Source organism: Macrobrachium rosenbergii, chromosome 11 (assembly GCF_040412425.1).
Source record: "Macrobrachium rosenbergii isolate ZJJX-2024 chromosome 11, ASM4041242v1, whole genome shotgun sequence".
Taxonomy (NCBI): Eukaryota; Metazoa; Arthropoda; class Malacostraca; order Decapoda; family Palaemonidae; genus Macrobrachium; species Macrobrachium rosenbergii.
Window position 1 is genome coordinate 5,068,621 of NC_089751.1, and position 20,722 is coordinate 5,089,342.

The following is a 20,722-nucleotide window of genomic DNA, read 5'->3' on the forward strand; positions in this document are numbered from 1 at the left end:
TGGTTTTTTTTATGGTATTTTATTTATAAAACATGAATCCTTTGCTACTGCTGCTTCTAGTTTTAGTGTCATAATTTTTTTGGTAAATTTTTATTTCCAACTTTAGTTTCTAAAATATGCTTAATATGTATAATTTTTTGGTAAATTTTTATTTTCAATTCAGTTTCTAAAATATGCTTAATACATATTTAACAACTTAAGCACACCAGCTTTTACAGAATGCAACCTATTTAATTTTTTGTAGTCATATTATTTTAAGGTAAAGTTATTGCATATTTGAGAAGCTTTGTTAGTTAAACTTCTGGAGAGCTGCACGATTATCAAATCTAGCATCTGCTTGAAAGATTTATGTAGAAGAATTTTATTATCAGGAAGGAAATTGAATTAAAGTAAAGCCCTATTTATGATACATATTAACTTACTCAGAAATCTTGAGCAACCAAACCCAGTCTGTATATCAATTGAGAGAGTCCCTAAGACTCTCAAACTGTTCAGCAGTGCTCAGCCTATAAGTTCCTGATTCTCCCAATACATACCAACTGTCATGTGTGCTGGCATAGAGGAGGCCAAATTGCAAAATTTTGGTTTTTATTAATTAAAAAGCTACAGGAATAGTACTGTAACTTTACAAGTGTTTTTACCTAACTGTCAAGTAAGTGAAACTTTCCCGTTCTTTTGCAAGAACTGATGAATATTTACACCTTTTCTTAGGTAGTCATAAGTTTCTCTTGGTTTTTAGTACTTGTTTTATTTTTGTCATTTCATGCTTAAACATAGTGTTTCTTAAGCTGTATATCACAGAAGAATAGGATATGGTGTTCCTTACGCTCTATATCGCAGAAGAATAGGATATTAAAATTTTTCACTTTTTTATTTATCTCTTTAAGTTAGTTTTTGAAATTTATTGCACAAAAGCTGCATCATTTGTTGGTGGCTACGTATATACCCTTCCTGGATGATTCTTATAAATTTCAAAGAAGTGAAGAGTATAAATGGTCATTTAGTAGATTTTAGGCTAAGCTGGCTAGTTTAGTCTACTGTGTATTAGGTTAGATATGAAATTCTACTTAGGATCTGAGCAAGTTTTTACGCCCTTAGTCTAATTCTATGGTATAAGTGAAATTAAATTGAAGTTTAGAATAAGTAAGATTATGAAATAAATATGAAAAGACATAGGAAAGTAAAATAACGCAAGAACAGAGCAACACAGTGTAATAAATTTGCAAGTTATTAGATAGAATTTTTATTTAATATTAAGACACCTGTAAGACCAGCCCTGTAAGAGTTTAGTATTTAATCGAGTCTAATTAGATAAATAATAATGACAGTAATACTGCCTTAAAACACTACCAAGTCCGAAGTTGTGGCCCTTGCTTTTCTATATTAGTGTGTCACTCCACCCTGCATTGTGTATCTGTAGCTGATGTTTATTGGATAAATTGATTTCACTGTTTCTCTGTTCTTCCCATTTTTATTTTATATATCTTGTTATTTATTTTGTAAGACTATTCACTTAGTATTTTATTTTCATCTTCCCTTGAACATTAGTTTATCTTAGACTCTTCTGTTGTTATAATACAGTGCTCTGATGTCTAGGTTATTGTGTTTTTCATTCTTTAATGGTTTCTGCCTTTCCATGCATAATTCTCTCTTAGTTAGCCCAATTCTAGTTATATTCAGAAAAGTTAATTGAGGTTTATTAAAGTTAAAAAATTGTTAAAGAACAAAGACATGGAATGTTTAATTCTTCCAATAGTCTATTGCTGTCCGGGGATATCCATATCATCTAATACCCATTAAATCTTAGACATTTGGATTCTTAGACATTTGGATAATAGGGACTTACAGTGCATTACTTAGTTTTCAAGGAAATGGGTTTGATGCATTACATCTACTTTGCATTTTTAGTATTGAACCTCAAAAAATCCTTGAATGTAAATTAAAAGTGTCTTATTTGGAGGAGCAAGGATTGCATGGCTAACGTTAAACTGAATTTCAGACAATTTTCACTGGGGAAGTCGGTTGCAGATGAGAGTACACTTGCATTTTGTAGAATTGATTTAAAATGTTGTCATTGAACTTAATCCATTATTTAAAGTTTGGTTTTAATAAGCTATACCTTCTTATTTGTGTGGGTATTTTTGGTTGCCAGTTATAAAGAGAAGAGGCTTAGGTTCCTGATAGAGGTCAGTGAAAGGAAGGGAACAGTGAAAAGATTGATTTTTCTCATAGTTTTAGTTCTTGCTTTTTTTATTTATTAGCAGTATTGAAGTGAATTATTTTGGTTTCTTTGTTGTTGTTGTTAAGTTACAGTTGCACTGTAAAAGGTTGTATGCATGTTTTCTGTGCCCTTGAAAATTTGTATATGCTACAAGATGTACAACTGTCTTTTACTGTGTTAACCCTTTGACTGCATAAGGTAGCCAGGCATAAGATTATGTAGTTTTCTTGGCCCAATTTAGTACTATATTTTTGCTCATTTAAGAGTGTTTAGGAAGTAAGCATGATCTTTTGATTTCTTTGAAAATTTACTTCTCGCACTTTACACCTTGAGCAGCGAATTTTCATGATGCAGTCAGAAGGTTTTCATTTCAGTAACTTTTGTGCTAAATATCAGACATATCTTTGTTATTTTGTGAATATTTGGTGAATGTTATATTAAATCACATTAAGAAGATTGGATAGGGTTCATCATAATTGACATCACTACCTACCCTAGTCTAGTGCATCAGAGATGGAGAAGAAGAAGGAACGTCTCATGATGATGTCTATGAAGCGTAAAGAAGAACAGGAAGCTGCAAGAAGAAAAAAGGAGATGGAGGCCCTAGCCAAACGGGAGGCAGAAAAAGAGAGAGAAGATGAGAAACTTCGAAAGAAAGAAGAAGAAAGAGCTAGACGAGAATTGATCTTAGAAAGATATAAAGTCAAGAAAGCAATGGAGGAGGCAGAAAAAGAGGTACTTTGTAAATACTGTAATGCCATAGCACTATGCTACTACAAATGAAACGAGTTTTTGGACTAGATTTTAAGTTTTTAAAATGCACTTTGTAACCACGTTCAATTTCCATACAGCAATAGATTATCAGTTTAAAGTACCTACAGTATTGTTGAATTGTCTCTTAAATAGTCAAAGTTTCTTTCTTGAAAGATGTTGTAAAAAGTATGTGTAAAATGATAAAGATTGTTGTTGCAGAACAATATTATATGATTAATGGAAATAGAAAACAGTAAATTGTTATATTCTATACCATATTACAGTAAGTGGGAAAAAATTAGTTGCATTGCCAAGTAATCTTTAAAGTTGTGAAATTATGTAGTAGCAGTAGATATGGTTCTGTCTTGCTTGAGGTGACCATTTGTGTTGACCTTGAGAATTTACATATTGATCTGTTACAATTTTTTTAGTATGTTCTGCTAATGAACTATCCTATGTTGATAGTGTTATCAGTGTTTATACATTGATTTTTTTCTATAATATTACAAGCTTTTATTTTGTGGAAGTAGCTTTGTTATAATGTTATAAGAATATACTATTAGTTTTAAAAGCTGCATTAAAAATATTTTCAGGTAGCTTTTGCATGTCATAGTGGCTGTCATAACTTAACTGAGCATGAGTTGCATTATTGTTTGTGAAATTTAACTTTCGTTGTTTTTGGGTATTGTGAATTATTGCATAGTTTGTTTTTGGATATATGGTTTTTGTCAGCATAGTTTTTACTTCATGTCTTTATGCTGCAGGGACGAGTTTATGAGCCACCACCTGGATTCCAGTTAGATAGCCCTGGTTCATCTCAAGGGAAGCCTTCTGTACGACTTAGAAACAAAGCTCCAGGAAGTAGCAGTAGGCCAAGACCCAAAACTATGGCTGGTGCTCCTTCAATGTCTGATGCAGGGGATGGCCCACTGATGTCAAGTAGTGGGAAGAAAGGCAGCTCGCAAAACCTTGCTGGTAAGGTTTTAACCAATGGTAATAAAATCAAGGTTTTATGTACTATTTCATTTACAATTAATTGCTGTTAAAGAAGGGTGAGTAATAATTTGTAATACCGTGTACCAATAATTCAAGCATGTTTGCATGGTTGTGCTATAGTAACCAATCTGACTTGATTATATACATTCTGGAATAGTCATGTCTGAAATAAGGATGCAATGATAAGGATTTTTTAGAAGTGACTTTGTTTTGCTTAAATATGCTATAACACTTTGCCTTAATTCGCAGACCTGATTTCTGTGATATTTTGATATAAATATATTCTGGTAGTTTTTTTTTTTTTTTTTTTTTTTTGAAGTGAAAAAGGCTGCAATTAATTACCTATACTAAATATCAAGGTTTTGCTCTGATCATGTTGAATAATATTGTATGGCAGTTTTGATCTGAGCTTGCTGAGTAGTGTTGATTTCAATGCTTCTGCAGCTTTCTCAGGCATTTTTATATTGTTACTTGCACAAAACCATATACTTCTGCTATAATTAAATGAATGAAGTTGTCACTTCTTTCAAAAATTACTGAAATAAAGCACCATGACATGGCTTGCCGTGTGCACTTTGCACCTTTTGCTTATGTGTGATGTTGTGTGTGCGTGTTGTAGACATTGGGAGAAGATATGAGAGCTCCAGCTCAAACAGCATGAGGAAGAGCAGTGGCCGTTGGGGGTCGTCACATTCGTTATCCCGTGCCAGTGGCTCTCGTGGATCAAACACCAGTTTGTCGGGAGGTAAGAAAATGTCCTGTAAACCACCACAAATTTTTGGTTTTGGTCCTTCTATATTTTTTTGGTGTAATTTAAGACACGGGTGTTTAGTTGGTATTGGCATCTTTATGCTAGAAACAAAGCCTTAAAAACCAAGTAGTAGTCTTTTTTGAGTCAAGATTTTATGTTCTGCTATTTAATATGAGACAATTTAACCTCTTTCACCTTGATAAGAATAAAGGAGAAAATTTATGGAATTCCTTAGGTATGCAACAAAATTTGAGTGGGCACTAAGATTTTAAGCTTTTCCATGATGAAGACACTAAAGGTGATAGGATTTTGTATTCTTCAAAAATCACAAAAGGGATATAAAGCATTTTTTAATTTTTCAGTTGTGCAGTGCTCTACTATATTTGTGTCTGCTGTACTTGAATAACATCCAGTAAATTTATATCTTTGTGTGGTTTTGTCTATTATTAAGCTGCATTGGCTGTAAAAATAAGTGTTGCTCATTGGTAACATAAAACAGGTTTTGCTGTTTTGGGCACTTTCATTCAAATTTTTTGTTTTTTGTTTAATGTATGTCTTCATTTTTCAATTTCTTTAGTGCTTGATTTTCTCTTTATCTTATCTGTCTTGAAATCCTCAGCTAAAAACCCTCATGGAAAGAGTCAACAGACTATAAACCAAAGAGGGCACCAAAGGAAAATCAGCATGCAGAGAGAGACAAGTTATGGGAAAAGTGAATAGTAAATAAATATGAGGGAATAGGAAATAGAACAGATACTTTTTTTAAAAAATATTGGACAGCTCCAGAAATGGAGTTGTGAGATTCTGTAGGGAGAATTTTACCGGCATGAATAGGTTCTTGGTGGTGCTAGCAGGCATTTTGTAGGTGGTTTGGTTTGGAAGAGGATTTGGCTAAAGCTTCCTATCTCATTCTCTCTGCAGTACTCTTCAGTCTTCATTTTCAGTTCATAAACTGTACGTCTCTGGCGCTAATCAGGGAATTATCCCTTAATAAGGTCGGGGCAGAGAAGTTGACAGAGAAGGTAGATGAGGGTGAAGAGGCTGTAACACTTAAGTTTAATTATAACAGGACCTCAGGCAACACATGGTTGGACACAAGCAGCGAGCAAATGTCTGCAAAAGATAGCAGACGTTTGCTCCTTGTGTGTGTCCAGCCATGTGTCGCCAGAGCTCTTGATACAATAAACTCAAGTATTTTAGCCTCGATCACCCTCATCTACCTTTGATTAGCACCAGAGATCTACGCTTCATATTCATCCCAGAAAAGTCATCCATACTCTGAATCAGTGCTGTTGTGCCCCTCAGCCATGCAGCTCTAATTTTCATTTTCAATCTGGTGGGCATGGTTATTTCCAGTTTAATTTTTTATTGGTGGCCAGAGATTCTGCCATCCTCTTAGGTCTCATTTCTCTTTAGTTGCATCCTTTTCTTAGGGTTTTTGAGGGCTTGGGAGTTTCATTGATCCTTGGGTCATAGGAGTTCTCAGCAATGAAGATGCAGGTCCTCAATGACCAGGTTGCCTTCATTTTGCAGAGGGAAGCCATCAAGGAGATTCACCTCAATGACCTGAGGTTATACAGTTTACTCCTCTATGTTCCAAGGTCCTCTGGAGTTTGAAGACTAATTAGAGTTCTCAGCCATCTCAAATTATTCATCTGACTCCCTTTAACAATGGAGTCTGTTTGGAGATCTATTTGTGGAGTGGACTTCTTAGCATCAATAGATGTGAGGAATGTGTGGTTTACATTTGATTCACCTGCTTTTCAAGAAATTCCTGGGCTTCATCTGATTGGGCTGTGTGCTTCAGTTCTGGATATTTTGTTTCTGTGTATAGTGTCTTGGTCCTCACTTGGAATCTGGTGCCCATGACTGCCTGGGCTCATTGTTGTGGTAGGATGGCTTGCAGCGATGGGTGTGCATATTTTCCATGAGAAGCAAAGCCTTCACACAATGTCTAGCAATTCCAAGGTCCTGCTTCTGATGACAAAAGATAACTTGAAGATGATATCAATGTATTAACCCTTTCCTGCCCAATTGACGGCATATTACGCAATAACCCCCTACCCCCCTTCTTGTCTGACTGACGTAATTATACGTAAAATTTACCGACATTTTTCGTACGTGTGGTAGGGGTAAATTTTTTTTATTTTCGTACAGTTGGTGGTTTCCATAGGCTAAAGCATACCTTGGACCGTGTAACTTAGGCATCGATACGCCAGGCAAGCAGTCCCTATACTGCGCATGCGCAATTCCCTGGCATAGTAAATTTCCCACAATGAAATCAGCTGATCCTACCCACGTTTCTCTCTCGTATCTTACATTTTTTTATAAAATGTAGGATTACATTATTGGAAACACTCTGTTTGATATCCTCTATTTTCTATAAATTTTTTAGTTCCTCTACTGTGCATGCGCAAATCCATGGCGTAGTAAAATTCTCACAATGACATCAGCTGATCGCACCCACGCAGGCCTGGCAGGCCACACTTCTGTCAGAGACCATGCGTACGAGGCTGGGTAAACACGTGTGGCTGTTTACATAAAGCGACGTCAATCGAGAACAGTTTCCAACATGCTTTCGCAAAGTTTTTGCGGTAAAACTAGCGGAAATTTGTTAGTGCATCACATAGAGACGTCTGGATTTTAGGCAGGGCTCTGAATCTCATTTTTCATTATCATATATATCGATATTTAGAGAATTTTGTTGGCTTTCTCATAAAAAATAATTCATTCACCCAACTGTTATAGCTTTTGAGCTACGAACGATAATGTTGACAATGGTAACATTTTTTTTTCGTTTCGAACAGCTTATAACGTCAAAATGAAACTGTTGCTCTTACCAAAGCCATTTTTCTTGACTCTCACTTTATTCCTCAACCTTTCCTCTACATTTTTGTATTTTTACAAAGTGATTTCTATGAAAAAATCCGAGGTAGAGCTCTTAAAAAAAAATGTCTAGCGATAATTCTCACCGTATGCCTGGCGGCGCGCTCTGTTTCTTACCCACTTTTCTATCAATTTTTCACCAACTGGGCTGATTCGTTTTTCATTATTTTATATGTCGATATTTAGAGAATTTTCTTGGCTTTCTCATAAAAAATAATTCATTCGCCTAACTGTTATAGTTTTTGAGCTACGAACAATAATGTTGACAACGGTAACTTTTTTTTTTCGTTTCGATCAATTTATAACGTCAAAATGAAACTGTTGCCGTTACCAAAGCCATTTTTCTTGACTTTCCCTTTATTCTTCAACTTTTCCTCTACTTTTTCGTATATTTACAAAGTAATTTCTATGAAAAATAACCGAGATAGGGCTCTTCAAAAAAAAAAATTTCTAGCGATAATTCTCACCATACGCCGGGCAGAGCGCTCTGTTTCTCACCCTCTTTTCTATCAATTTTTTCACCAACTGGACTTATTCGTTTTCCATTTTTTATATGTCAATATTTAGGGAATTTTATTGGCTTTCTCATAAAAATTATTCATTCGCCTAACTGTTATAGCTTTTGAGCTACTGAACGATAATGTTGACAACGGTAACATTTTTTCGTTTCAATCAAATTATAACGTCAAAATGAAACTGTTGCCGGTACCAAAGTCATTTTTCTTAAGTCTCACTTTATTCTACATCTTTTCCTCTACATTTTCTTATATTTACAAAGTAATTTCTATGAAAAATAACCGAGATAGGGCTCTTCAAAAAAAACTTTTTTCTAGCGATAATTCTCACCATAGGCCGGGCAAATCGCTGTTTTCTTACCCTCTTTTCTATAAATTGTTTCACCAACTGGACTTATTCGTTTTTCATTGTTTTATATATCAATATTTAGAGAATTTTGTTGGTTTTCTCATAAAAAATAATCCATTCGCCTAACTGTTATAGCTTTTGAGCTACGAACGATAATGTTGACTACGGTAACATTTTTTTTCGTTTCAATCAATTTATAACGTCAAAATGAAACTGTTGCCTTTACCAAAGCCATTTTTCTTGACTTTCCCTTTATTCTTCAACTTTTCCTCTACTTTTTCGTATATTTACAAAGTAATTTCTATGAAAAATAACCGAGATAGGGCTCTTCAAAAAAAAAAATTTCTAGCGATAATTCTCACCATACGCCGGGCAAATCGCTCTGTTTCTTACCCTCTTTTCTATAAATTTTTTCACCAACTGGACTTATTCGTTTTTCATTGTTTTATATATCAATATTTAGAGAATTTTGTTGGCTTTCTCATAAAAAATAATCCATTCGCCTAACTGTTATAGCTTTTGAGCTACGAACGATAATGTTGACTACGGTAACATTTTTTTTCGTTTCAATCAATTTATAATGTCAAAATGAAACTGTTGCCGTTACCAAAGCCATTTTTCTTGACTCTCACATTATTTTTCAACTTTTCCTCTACATTTTCGTATATTTACAAAGTAATTGCTATGAAAAATAACCGAGATAGGGCTCTTCAAAAAAATCTTTTTTCTAGCGATAATTCTCACCATACGCTGGGCAGAGCGCTCTGTTTCTCACCCTCTTTTCTATCAATTTTTTCACCAGCTGGACTTATTCGTTTTCCATTCTTTTATATGTCGATATTTAGAGAATTTTATTGGCTTTCTCATAAAAAATAATTCATTCGCCTGACATTCATATTTTTTTGAGTTACTGAACGAAAATATGAAAATAAGTAAAGATTTTTTTTTTTCGTGAAATAACTCACATTTTTTTGTATTTAGAGGGCTGGGACTCTTATTCTGACTATTCCACCATAAAATATAAACATTTAGAAAAAAAGGACAGCAAAATGAACGTTGTTGGCATAAAATTTCTATTTTTGCTGAATTTTCTAAATAATTATTTTTTCACACTGTCGAGCGCTCCCAGACACATCGGGGCTCATGTGCCCTCAGTGATGTGATAACTATGCAGATATGAAAGGGTTAACAGCATTATGCCCAATCACTTTGGTTTTCCATCTTTCACGGTACAAAGATTTTAAAAGAAAATCCGTATTTTTTTATTATAAAGCTCATACTAGTAGGGATGATTGCTTTTTAGTTTCTTACTCCTTGTATGGAACATACATATAGGTTTGTCAATGGTAGAAAGTTCTGTTGCTGTACACCTAATTGCATACATTTCAAAACTTTCATATTGATAGTAGCTTTCACCAAAAATTCAGTGAGTTCAGCATTATAAATGTGAAGAAATAATTAATTAGCAGTTTTTACCTCTGTTCCATGTGAAGGAAAATGACAGATCTTGGCAATTATTGTACATATGTTAACATATATATATACTGACTTGTGAAACAATATCTGTAATTCTAAAAACCAAAAAGCTTCAAGAACAAATTTTTTGCTGTTAGAAATATCCATTGCAAAAGTCAGATAGTACAGTTGTATTTAGAATAATGATAATTTTGATAACTTGTTTTATGTACTGTGTTAATATCATATAATATGGAATACGGACATTAGCATACGCCATTTCATGGTAATGTTGACAATCTCGGAATCATGAGCTGATTGAGTTTTACCAACATCATCATTGCCATGAGATGTGAACACCACTGTTCTCTTCACTATTATTAGTTGCTAAATGAAACCTGAAATTAATTCGGGGATACGTGATTTCACTAATTTTGGATTTCGCCTTTGCCCGCGCCAGAACATTTATCAGCCTGCATGTTATTTGTTTCTTCACCTACAGCTATGACCTGCTGCTTACATTTAGTGGTGTACTTTCTGAAGATCTACTTTGCATAAATGATGAATAAAAGTGTATTTTATTTTTTGCTTATGGAGAAACTATTGAAAATCTGCAATTTTTTAACAAATTTTGCATGAAATAGTTAGTGGTTGTTAATTATACAAAATTGTCATGAATTATTAGACAAGCCACAAGTCTGGTAAACTTTGTTTAATGTATAACAATTTGCATTTAGGCTTCTGAAATTCTGCTTCTAGGCCTCTTAATTGGTTAAAAGCTGACTAGGTTGTAAAATGCAATATCTGTGGAATCTGCCAAAATTTAGACAGACATAAGCAGCTTAGCCTGGTGAAATGTCCTTAAAAGAAAACTACATAACACAATAAATGAGATATGTAATGAAATCGTGTTTTGATACAAAATCGTAATGGTTGTGTGACAATAGATCAGATGATACATGATTATATATTGCAGTTATGATTGTTTTGATGCTGTATATTTTTGAGTCATACAGAATATTTAGTTTGAAATGAAATCTGCTGGTGTATTAATGGTGCAAGCTTCAGTTCCAAAATCCAAAAATATCCAAAACTGAAACCTAAGTAACCATGACGGTTTCAGATGGGGGAGTGTAAGCTTGTACAGTACAATCTGAAAAAAACTTTAACTTTGTGTGTGCAAACAGAACTTTTGTCACAATCAGTGTCACCTGTTGCTACTGTAAAATAAATAAATAAAATTTGGTTTTCTTCATGTTAAAACTTTTATTTGGAAGATTTTATGGGGTGGGGTTGTTTTACTTAATGTAGAGGAAATGAGCTTTGCTTTCTGAAACTTGAAAATTGATGTAGGCTCATTGAATTTGATTATGCTTTGCTAACTGGCTTCTATTTTTTGGTATTTTAATGAGAATTTGCTCTTGGAAAAAGCATCTCTGAGCTGTCGGCTTCCTGTACTGTAGTATTACTTTTGAAACTGATTTAGCAGTTGGAAATGCTGTTCACTTCTGCACAACTTTGTTATATCAAGGTGAAAGAGCAGTTAAAAGTTGTAGTTAATATTGCTGGGTGTTAACCAATTTACTCATAAATTGGTTTGTTTTGATTGTAGTAATCTTATGGATGGAAATATTTAGATAAAATAATTACTTGAACAATTTCCTTTAGTTAGATTAAGTATATTTTGTAGGTTAGCATTTCTGTTACATTTGAGCTGAAGTTTTTAATTTCTGTATTTCCAGATATAACATCTTTTCCATATCATAGAAAGTTGTAGAAATGATTAGTGCACAAATACAGTATAGAAATAGCTCTATGCTAATTGAAGAGTTAAAACTATTTTTCGTTTGGCTTTTCTGTTATTGTAGATAAAGATGCTAATAACAGGATTTAGAATTTCCATATCTAGCAGTTTTCTACAAGGTATGACAGACATTGAAATTTTTTATATCCTAAGTATTTTCTCTCATATTATGAAAGTGTATTCGTCCTGAAATAGCATCTTTGTATTGCACTTCTTTTTCTTTTATCTTTATTACCAGTTTTGAATACCCTATGGCGTGTATGCGCCTTTATCCTTACCCTTTAGACTATCCCAGCACATCCCGTACCTTGGAGCGAGGTCACACTGGCAGACGTCCCACTTCTGTTATTGGTTATTCCTCAATCGCCAGAGGGGAGCCAAGGAAAAGCTCACGTATGTCTTTTTTTCAACTTTCTTTGTGCATTGCATGATTTGGTAATGATAATTTTGATAATCTTATTCATTCTCTGATTAGAAGAAGCAATAATTAGAATTAAATCTTGAGAATGTAATGGATTAAATGTTGCTTCTTCTAGCCATGATTTATTGTATCATTTATATTTTTAATATAGAAAGCTTAAGGATTTTTACTTGATTGTGAAATAAGTTTGCTACTACTGGTACTGCCCCACACACTTCAGTGTATGGGTCCCAGGGTGATGGCCTCAATTATGGTGATGATTATCGTGTGCATGAGGCGCGACGGCCAAGCTTGGCCTTGGATGGTGTAGGCTCTAGGTTGAGACGAGGCTCAACCTCAAGCAGCTATGGTGGCTCCGGCACTGGATATGGATACAAAAAATACCGTTCCACAGGCAATTTGAGTGGTAAGCCCCACCCTGAAAATCCAATGCAAATCTAGTTATTGGTGGTGGTGGCTAACTAAAATACAGAGTAGATCCAGTTTAAGCAGTTGCTAAATCATTGGTGATGGCTTGAATAAATGCAGTCTCATAATACACATATTTTAGATACTAACTGAGTAAAATGCTATAAAGTTCTTTGAAACCATATATATTGAGTAATGAATAGTTTTAGGGGTAGGTGCAGTCAAAGCTCTTACAATTAGTTGCAATAAGAACAAATGGGAATGTAGAATAAGTTCAATAAATGTAATGTTAGTACGGGAAATTTAAGCTAGAGAAGTGCCAACTTTCATTTTATGTTTTATGATTATAAGTTGTGTAAGCTCTAGCAATGAATTTAACTTAAAAGTGCTTCCCCTTTCTCTTTTGTATAAAGCTAGTTTACAAGTTATGCTGCTTAGGTATGCATCAGCTTGCTGCTAGAGAATTGAACAGTTTGGTACTATGAATTGGATATATGTTTTACAGTGTATTTAATATATACTATATACAGTATATATGTGTGTATGTTTTCATTAACAAGATATTTTGCATGTAACTTAGAAATGAAATACCTTAAACTGTAGGAATTTGAATGTTCTACAAAAAGTGTGAGTATATAATATATATATATATATATATATATATATATATATATATATATATATATATATATATATATATATATATATATATATATATATATATATATATATAATATAATATATAATGGTCTTCTTAAACTAACATATGTTAAGGTATTCTGCATTCTATGTTTATAACTATTAATATTTTAATATTTAAGCCAGACTTGGTGATATCAAGAATTTTACTACAGATGTATTTGTATTTTTTGGCTAACAGGACTACGTACAAGAAGTATGTTTCATTAAGTTTTGAATTGGTAGAAAGAATTGTTTTCTGCTTTTGTTATGCTTGTTACAGATAACAAGTGCAGCACTGTACTATAGCAATGTACGACATAGAACTTGTACTTGCTTAATGGTCTTACCTGTTGACTAATGCCAAATGATAATAGATGTAGTAGACTTTCCAAGTATTAGTCATTTTAGATAGCTAATGAAAGTTTGCATCAAGCTGGAGTAATTAGTATTACAGTAATTAGTGTGAAAAAAGTGAAGATATTAGTCAACTTAATGAGTACATTATGTAGTTAATTACAAAATGATTATAAATCACTTTGCATTTTGCTATATCATTAAATTAGTGTTCACTAGTAATTATTCCATGTCACTTCATGGAGTGTAGAAGTGTAGAATTATTCTGTTAGATGTATACAGCCATCTACCTTTGGGAAATATGGATATTTGTGTTTCATTGCATATGTACTTAATGAATCTGACAGTAAGTACTGTTGTTTCAAGTGCAGTGTGCTCTCACATTACTTACATTCTAGTTTGAATTTATATAAATGGAAGGACTATTACATCATGTTATCAAATTTAACAAGATGTGGCTTACGAATAGGTAACATTTGGTCAATTAAGAATAAGAAAATGAAAAAAATTTCATTAAACTTTTTTAGGTTAAGTATCATTTGAGCAGGTTAGGTGTGATTTGAGCAATACACTGTGATTAATTGCTAATATCTTGTGCACTTCTCTTATTACCTCTTCACTGGGACAGAATAGGTATATTAAGGTATTATGGATAGTAGGAATTCTTTTATGTTGGAATTTTTTTTAAAGATTTGGTCATCCTTTAGCATTTTACAGAGGAAAAATTTGGATTTATCCAGCAGTTAAGAAATTATAAGGGGTGCTCAACTTTGAACTAGCAGTTACATCAACAAATAATAATCAATGTGGAAGTCTTCTGAAAATAATGTTTATTCATGTCTGTTAGTCTTTTCCAGCATCAGCTGTCAAGATTTTGATTTTTTTTTTTTTTTTCATTTACTAATATCAGTTAATGGGATAGTTCAAAGGGTCATGCTCAAATAGATGTAATTAGAGAAAGTACAGTACTTCCTGTCCTGTCCCAGAATGTTCATACCTGTCTTTAAGTACATAAATTCATAATAGATGTGTATGTTCATAATTGTATAGAAGGCTGTCTTTTATCAGACCAGGTAACTGTTAGGTTGGTCTTGTCAGTAAATGAATGCAAGCACCCATATATAAAGGATTATTTCATATGGATGATGAAAACCAGTATCCAGTACAAAGCTATAGTAATTGAACAGTAATAAATTTGTCAGAAATTTAACCCTTTTTTTTTATTTCTTTGAGAAGCAACTATGGAACTTTGGTCTCTAAAAGGCAAATTTAAATCTTGAAATATAGAAGCTTGATAAAGAGGCAAGGGGTTAGATTTCTCTGTTAAACCAAATAGAATAGGACACGAGAATAGAAAACTAAGTAGAAACTTTCTTATGCTCCTTTTTATCCGAATAAAGGCTCTCCACTTGGATATGCTTCCTTAAGGTGATAGATGAAGAAAGTAAGGCAAGTGCACTAACAACCATATGCTGTTGAGATCAGGGGGCTGGAGCTCTGCTAAAACTTGTCTAGTGAAGTTCAGCTCTAGCCCTACACTTGTAAGCCTAAAGATATATGTATTTATTTTTTGTGATACAATGCTGCTGCCGGTCTTATCAAGGCTGCTATGGTACACTTTCAAGTATCTTTAAAAATGGAGAACATCAAACTTATAAAGTTCTCATTGGCACAGTTTAGAAATGGCCCCCAGTATTGGCATATGGTGATGCAAAGAATTTCCCAGTTTTTAAATATTACAGATAGATTGGGAATGGGAAATTCAATAAGGAAACTTAATCAAATTAGGAAGATACAACAGGTAAAAAATGAATAAAAGGGGTAATAGACTGGACACCTGAGCTGTTGTGAATTATAGTCAAAGTAATGGAAGAAGAGATTGGAAGCTGATAGAGTGTTTGGAATTGCTAAAAAAGGAGCAGGTATGATCTTTATTCTAAATACAGAAAAGGTCACTGACTGACCAGATTGCTGGCAAGGGTTGAATCAAGGCAGTGCAATATGAGTACTTTATAGTGTGCTATGCATTATCAAATGAACTTTCAGAGGAATTTTCCATATGAAATACCAGAACAAAATAGAGAATTGTTGTTGGTGATCATGAGAAAGTTGGTAAAAATAGTGAAGATACGGAGGATGTGATTGGTTAGAAAGACCTGGGAGAGATTACAATTAAAAAATTGGGGCAGTTTCTTAGTTTTTGTACTATAAATGGTTTGGTAATGGAGGTACACTTTTCTTTCATTTCTTAATCAAAAGGACATCCATAAAGACATAAAAACAAATAAATCTCACAGCTAGAAATTGGGAATGAAAAAGACCACTGAGGAATGTTAGGAGCTACAGAGGAATAGAGGGAGCATGATCACATGCTTGCCATTGCTGCACTAAAATTGAAATTAAAAGCATCCAACAACAAAGTTGACAGATTTACTGGGTTTGGTCAAGATAGATTTGCAGTGCTGGAAACCTTAATGTGAGGAAGAGTAGTCAATTGGTGAGAACTGGTTTGGCATCAAGAAAAATGCAGGGATATGGTGTGACTCCCTGGAAACAATGGATATGTGAAGAGACCTGCAGTACTGTAGAAAATAGAAGAAAGAAAAAAGTGTGTTGACAAATTTCAGGGAGGAGATGAAAAACACAGAGTAGAGTTAAATATATATATATACTGTATATTATATATGTATGTCTGTGTGTGTGTATATATATATATATATATATATATATATATATATATATATATATATATATATATATATATATATATATATATATATATATATATATATATATATATATACACACACACACACACACACACACACACACACACACACACACACACACACACACACACACACACACCAAGAAGAGACATTAGAGAGTACTGGGATAAACAGACTGATGTTGTTGACAGATCTGTATATTCAGGGGGTGGCTTTGGTATTAGGTTAGCCCACAGTATTGTTAATGAACTGTTAATGGGTAAAAAGGGTAAAAAGAAAGAGGAAGATCTTTGTCAGAAGAAGGGATAGGTCAGTGATATCAGATGTAGTAGAAAGACATTACAGAGGAATATTTTTGAGGTCACAATTAAAAAAATATGAGGAGATAATTTGATTGCTGTATAACAGAAGATAACAAAGACCTCAAGTGCCTATTAATGAACTTGCAGTTTGTAAAGTGGAATCAGTACAAAAGAAACTTAGGAGATAGAGGGAATCACTGCAGGTTGATTTTAGCTGTTGAGTGAAGTGACACCTTGTATACTAACTAATATGCTTAGAAAATATGGAATGGGGAGACAGGGTAGATGATTGGGAATTGGAAGTAATAGCTAAGGGAATGCATTAACCATAGAGGCATCGTTCTGTGCATACTGTAATGCACTGTGCGTACGTTTTACATATATTGATATTTTCTTGTGTTGTAAGATGATTTTGAAATATTTACTGTACAGGTACATATTTTAGGATAGTACTAGTACTGTATAGAGCATCTAAAATATGTGGGTAGTTTAGAAAGATGGGACATGTACCTCCAAACAGAATGCTAGGTTTGTTACATCTTGTTAGTATTTTCGTGATTACGTACAAATACATTTATGATGAAAAAAATTATTTACTACTGTAAGTTCTTGGTTTACGTCATTCTGTGGTTAGTGCCCGCCATCTCCCATAAATTTATTAAAAAAATCTTGTGCCATCATTCTCTCTCTCTCTTATATCAGTATGAACTGTACATATTCTTTAATGAAAATATCAATGACTGTACCATAAGCATAAAAAAACATGAAAATAAACAAATCCAGCAATTCACAACAAATCGATGTAGGTAGCATTGCCATACTTTTTGCCTTATCTGATTTATTGTACTGTATTTCATTACAAGTTTAGTTGACTTTGATTATCACACTTATTATAACAGTATACAAGAGAATATTTTATCACTGTTGATCTGTCATCTCTAATCACCATAAAAATATTTAAAATACGAATTTCATACATAGGCAACCCTGAACATTCTCATCCCAGCCATAGTTTGAGTGCCTTTAGTTCTCGTCCCCAGCAAGTTACTTTGCTTCGATGTACGTATAAACACTTCAGTTCTCTCTCTCTCTCTCTCTCAAACAGTATAGATGTTACTTTAATGGAAAAAAACAGCAAAATATCAATGAAACATTATTTCACTTACAGAATCCATTAATACTGTCCTTAGACTTCAATGTAAAAACCACAGTTTCTCTCTCTCAAACAGTATAATATCCTTTAATAAAAAAAACAGCAAAATATTAATAAAATGTTATTTCACTTACAGAATCCATTTATACTGTGCTTAGACTTCAATGTAAAAACCACTATTTCTCTCTCTCAGTATACATATTTTTTAATGAAAATATACAGTAATTAGTGAATAAATAGTGTTGCTCTACAAAAAAAAAAGTGAATTAGTGATCATTTTAGAGATATGGCCCAAAGAAAAATCTGCAAATTTGTGAAATTTCCCCCATGGACAAGTAAATGATGTGTTCCACAAAAATCCGTGACAAAGTGAACCACGGAAATGTGAAACGAGTAAAACCGGGTGGGCCACTGTGCTATGTTCCTGAGGTTTCCTGTGCGGACGCTTAGTGCCCAACACACCAGCGGATTTTACCTAGCTTCCTGACCCAGCAACGAGCGAATTGCTAAAATTTCATTCGACTTACTCCCTACACCGTGAGGTATGATGTAAATAAACACATGAGAACGTGTTCCAAAGAAATACCTGGGTTCGCTCTTGATGTGTCAGAAATTTATTTCTGTGAAACATATTCTCATGTGTTTATTCCATTGTATCTCATGGTGAATTGGGTAAATCAAATGAAATGTTAGCAGTTTTTTTGCTGCTGGGCCTGGAAATTGGGTAAAATTCACTGGTATGTTGTGTGCTAGGCATCTGCCTGGGAAAAACCTCAGGTACACAGTTCCAACTTCTTATACGACTTGTGTGGAGGGATTGCTAATGCCTGGACACTCACTTGAAAGGACTGGGGTTCACTCCTGATATAAGTCAGAAATTTATTTCTGCGAACTATGTTCTCATGTGTTTATTTACGTCATATCCCACAGTGAAGGGGGTTGAATCAAATGAAACGTTAGCAGTTTGTTCACTGCTGGATTGGGATGTTGCATAAAATTCACTGATGTGTTGGGCACTAGGTGTCTGCCTGAGAAAAACCTGGATTTTAACTTCGTATATGACTTCTGTGGAGGAATTGCTAATTCCCAGGACTCACTTGAAAGACCAGGGTTTGCTCCTGATGTGAGTCAAAATTTATTTCTGTGAAACATGTTCTCATGTTTTTATTAATTTTATATATATACATATACATACATATATATATATATATATATATATATATATATATATATATATATATATATATATATATATATGTGTGTGTGTGTGTATATATGTATATAATATAAATATATATACAGACACCACCCAACTTAACAATCAAGTTATGTTCTGGGTGGCCATTCGTATCTTGAATTGTTCGTAAGTTGGTTTTTAATATGTAGTGTATAATTTTTGTATATTTTACATTCCTGATTTAACTGGAGTCATAGAAAATAAAGTTTAGATTTGAGCAACATTCAAAATTATTTCTGTGCTTTGAGATTTATGAACCTGGAGAGAATTCATCATATTAATAACATTCATAGATATGAACAGACAGGGTCTCAAGTTAAAAATTTGCTCTGCGTGCCCATTCTGCTAGAAAGAATTTTTGCAATAACAAAAGAAAGTGAGGAAGAGGTAGAACCTGTTCCTTTAACTTTTTCCCTAACTGTCCTGAGTATTCTTGTGATTAACTACCATTCTTACAATCACAAGATACTTGTTCATACGTACAAAATATTCCTGCTTATTAGTTTAACTCGCTCTGTGATGAACTCCCATTTTCTATATTTCCCATTTGCTATATTTGGTATGTATTTTTGCCAATAGATGGCGGTGTGCATTGTTTACTTTATGAGCTTCCAATGTCAGATGCTGCTCCTGCAAAATTCTCTCCATTTTCATAAATTTCAAAGCATAGAAAAAATAAATTTTGAATGTTGCTCGAATCTAAATTTAATTTTTTCCGTACCCTTCTAGCAACCAAAGTAAGTCCTTGTAATACTACATGATTTTAAAATGATTTAAAAATAGTATAATCTATGACTCCCGAGTTAACTTAGGAATGTAAGTGTAAACATCAACAAAAATTATGCACTACATTTTAAAAACCAACATACGAAAAATTCAAGGTACAAATGGCCTTCTGGAACATAACTCATTCATAAGTTGGATGGTGTTTATATATATATATATATATATATATACACATACATATATATATATATATATATATATATATATATATATATATATATATATATATATATATATATATATATATATATATCCCCCTCGTTTACATAAAATCGTCAAAAATCATAAGAAAACCTTACTTTTAATGCTCTGGGTGCATTGAAAACGATGTAAACACATCAAAAAAACCTTCAAATTATGATTATTCTACCATTTTGGGGCCATATTTCTTCCGTCGGATCACCCCGAACATGCGTCCGTAAGCCAGGATGAATATATTTGAAAAGCAACCTCGAACGCCGTCGTGGGAACCGTCGTAAACCGGGGACTGCCTGTATAGTTATTGGCACACACAGGCAGTCCACAGTTATTGGCAGGGGTTCCGTTCTGACGGCATGACGATAACTGAAAATCAGCGCTATTTTTGGCTCTTATCTGTGCCGAAAATCGGTTATTGGCATCTCTGTTAGGCATGTATCGACACCAATACCCAATTATCAGCGCTTATAAGTGGAAACCGGTGCTTTTCGGTGCCAAAAATAGCAGAATTTCGTCGTTAGACAAGTGCCGTAAAACCGACTCACTGATAACCGAGCACGCCGGTAACCGGGGATTGCCTGGGATTGCTCTCTCTATCTCTATCTCTCTCTCTCTCTCTCTCTCTCTCTCTCTCTCTATATATATATATATATATATATATATATATATATATATATATATATATATATATATATATATATATATATATATATATATATATAT

At 33.5% G+C, this 20,722-nt stretch overlaps 1 protein-coding gene across 17 annotated transcripts in view; it reads left to right on the forward strand.

Annotated features, from left to right (window-relative positions):
* The window catches only part of Patronin (calmodulin-regulated spectrin-associated protein patronin), a 141,537-nt gene that overhangs the window by 109,163 nt on the left and 11,652 nt on the right, over positions 1-20,722 (forward strand). For 4 of the 17 annotated variants that reach the window (XM_067111082.1, XM_067111087.1, XM_067111086.1 and 1 more), the window contains 2 exons: positions 2,720-2,956; positions 3,739-3,949. In XM_067111082.1, the coding sequence (XP_066967183.1) occupies positions 2,720-2,956; positions 3,739-3,949 (448 nt within the window). Of the gene's footprint in view, positions 1-2,719; positions 2,957-3,738; positions 3,950-4,589; positions 4,716-12,015; positions 12,124-12,371; positions 12,558-13,439; positions 13,455-20,722 lie in introns of all 17 variants that reach the window. The other 13 variants (XM_067111081.1, XM_067111085.1, XM_067111090.1 and 10 more) reach the window with 7 other exon arrangements.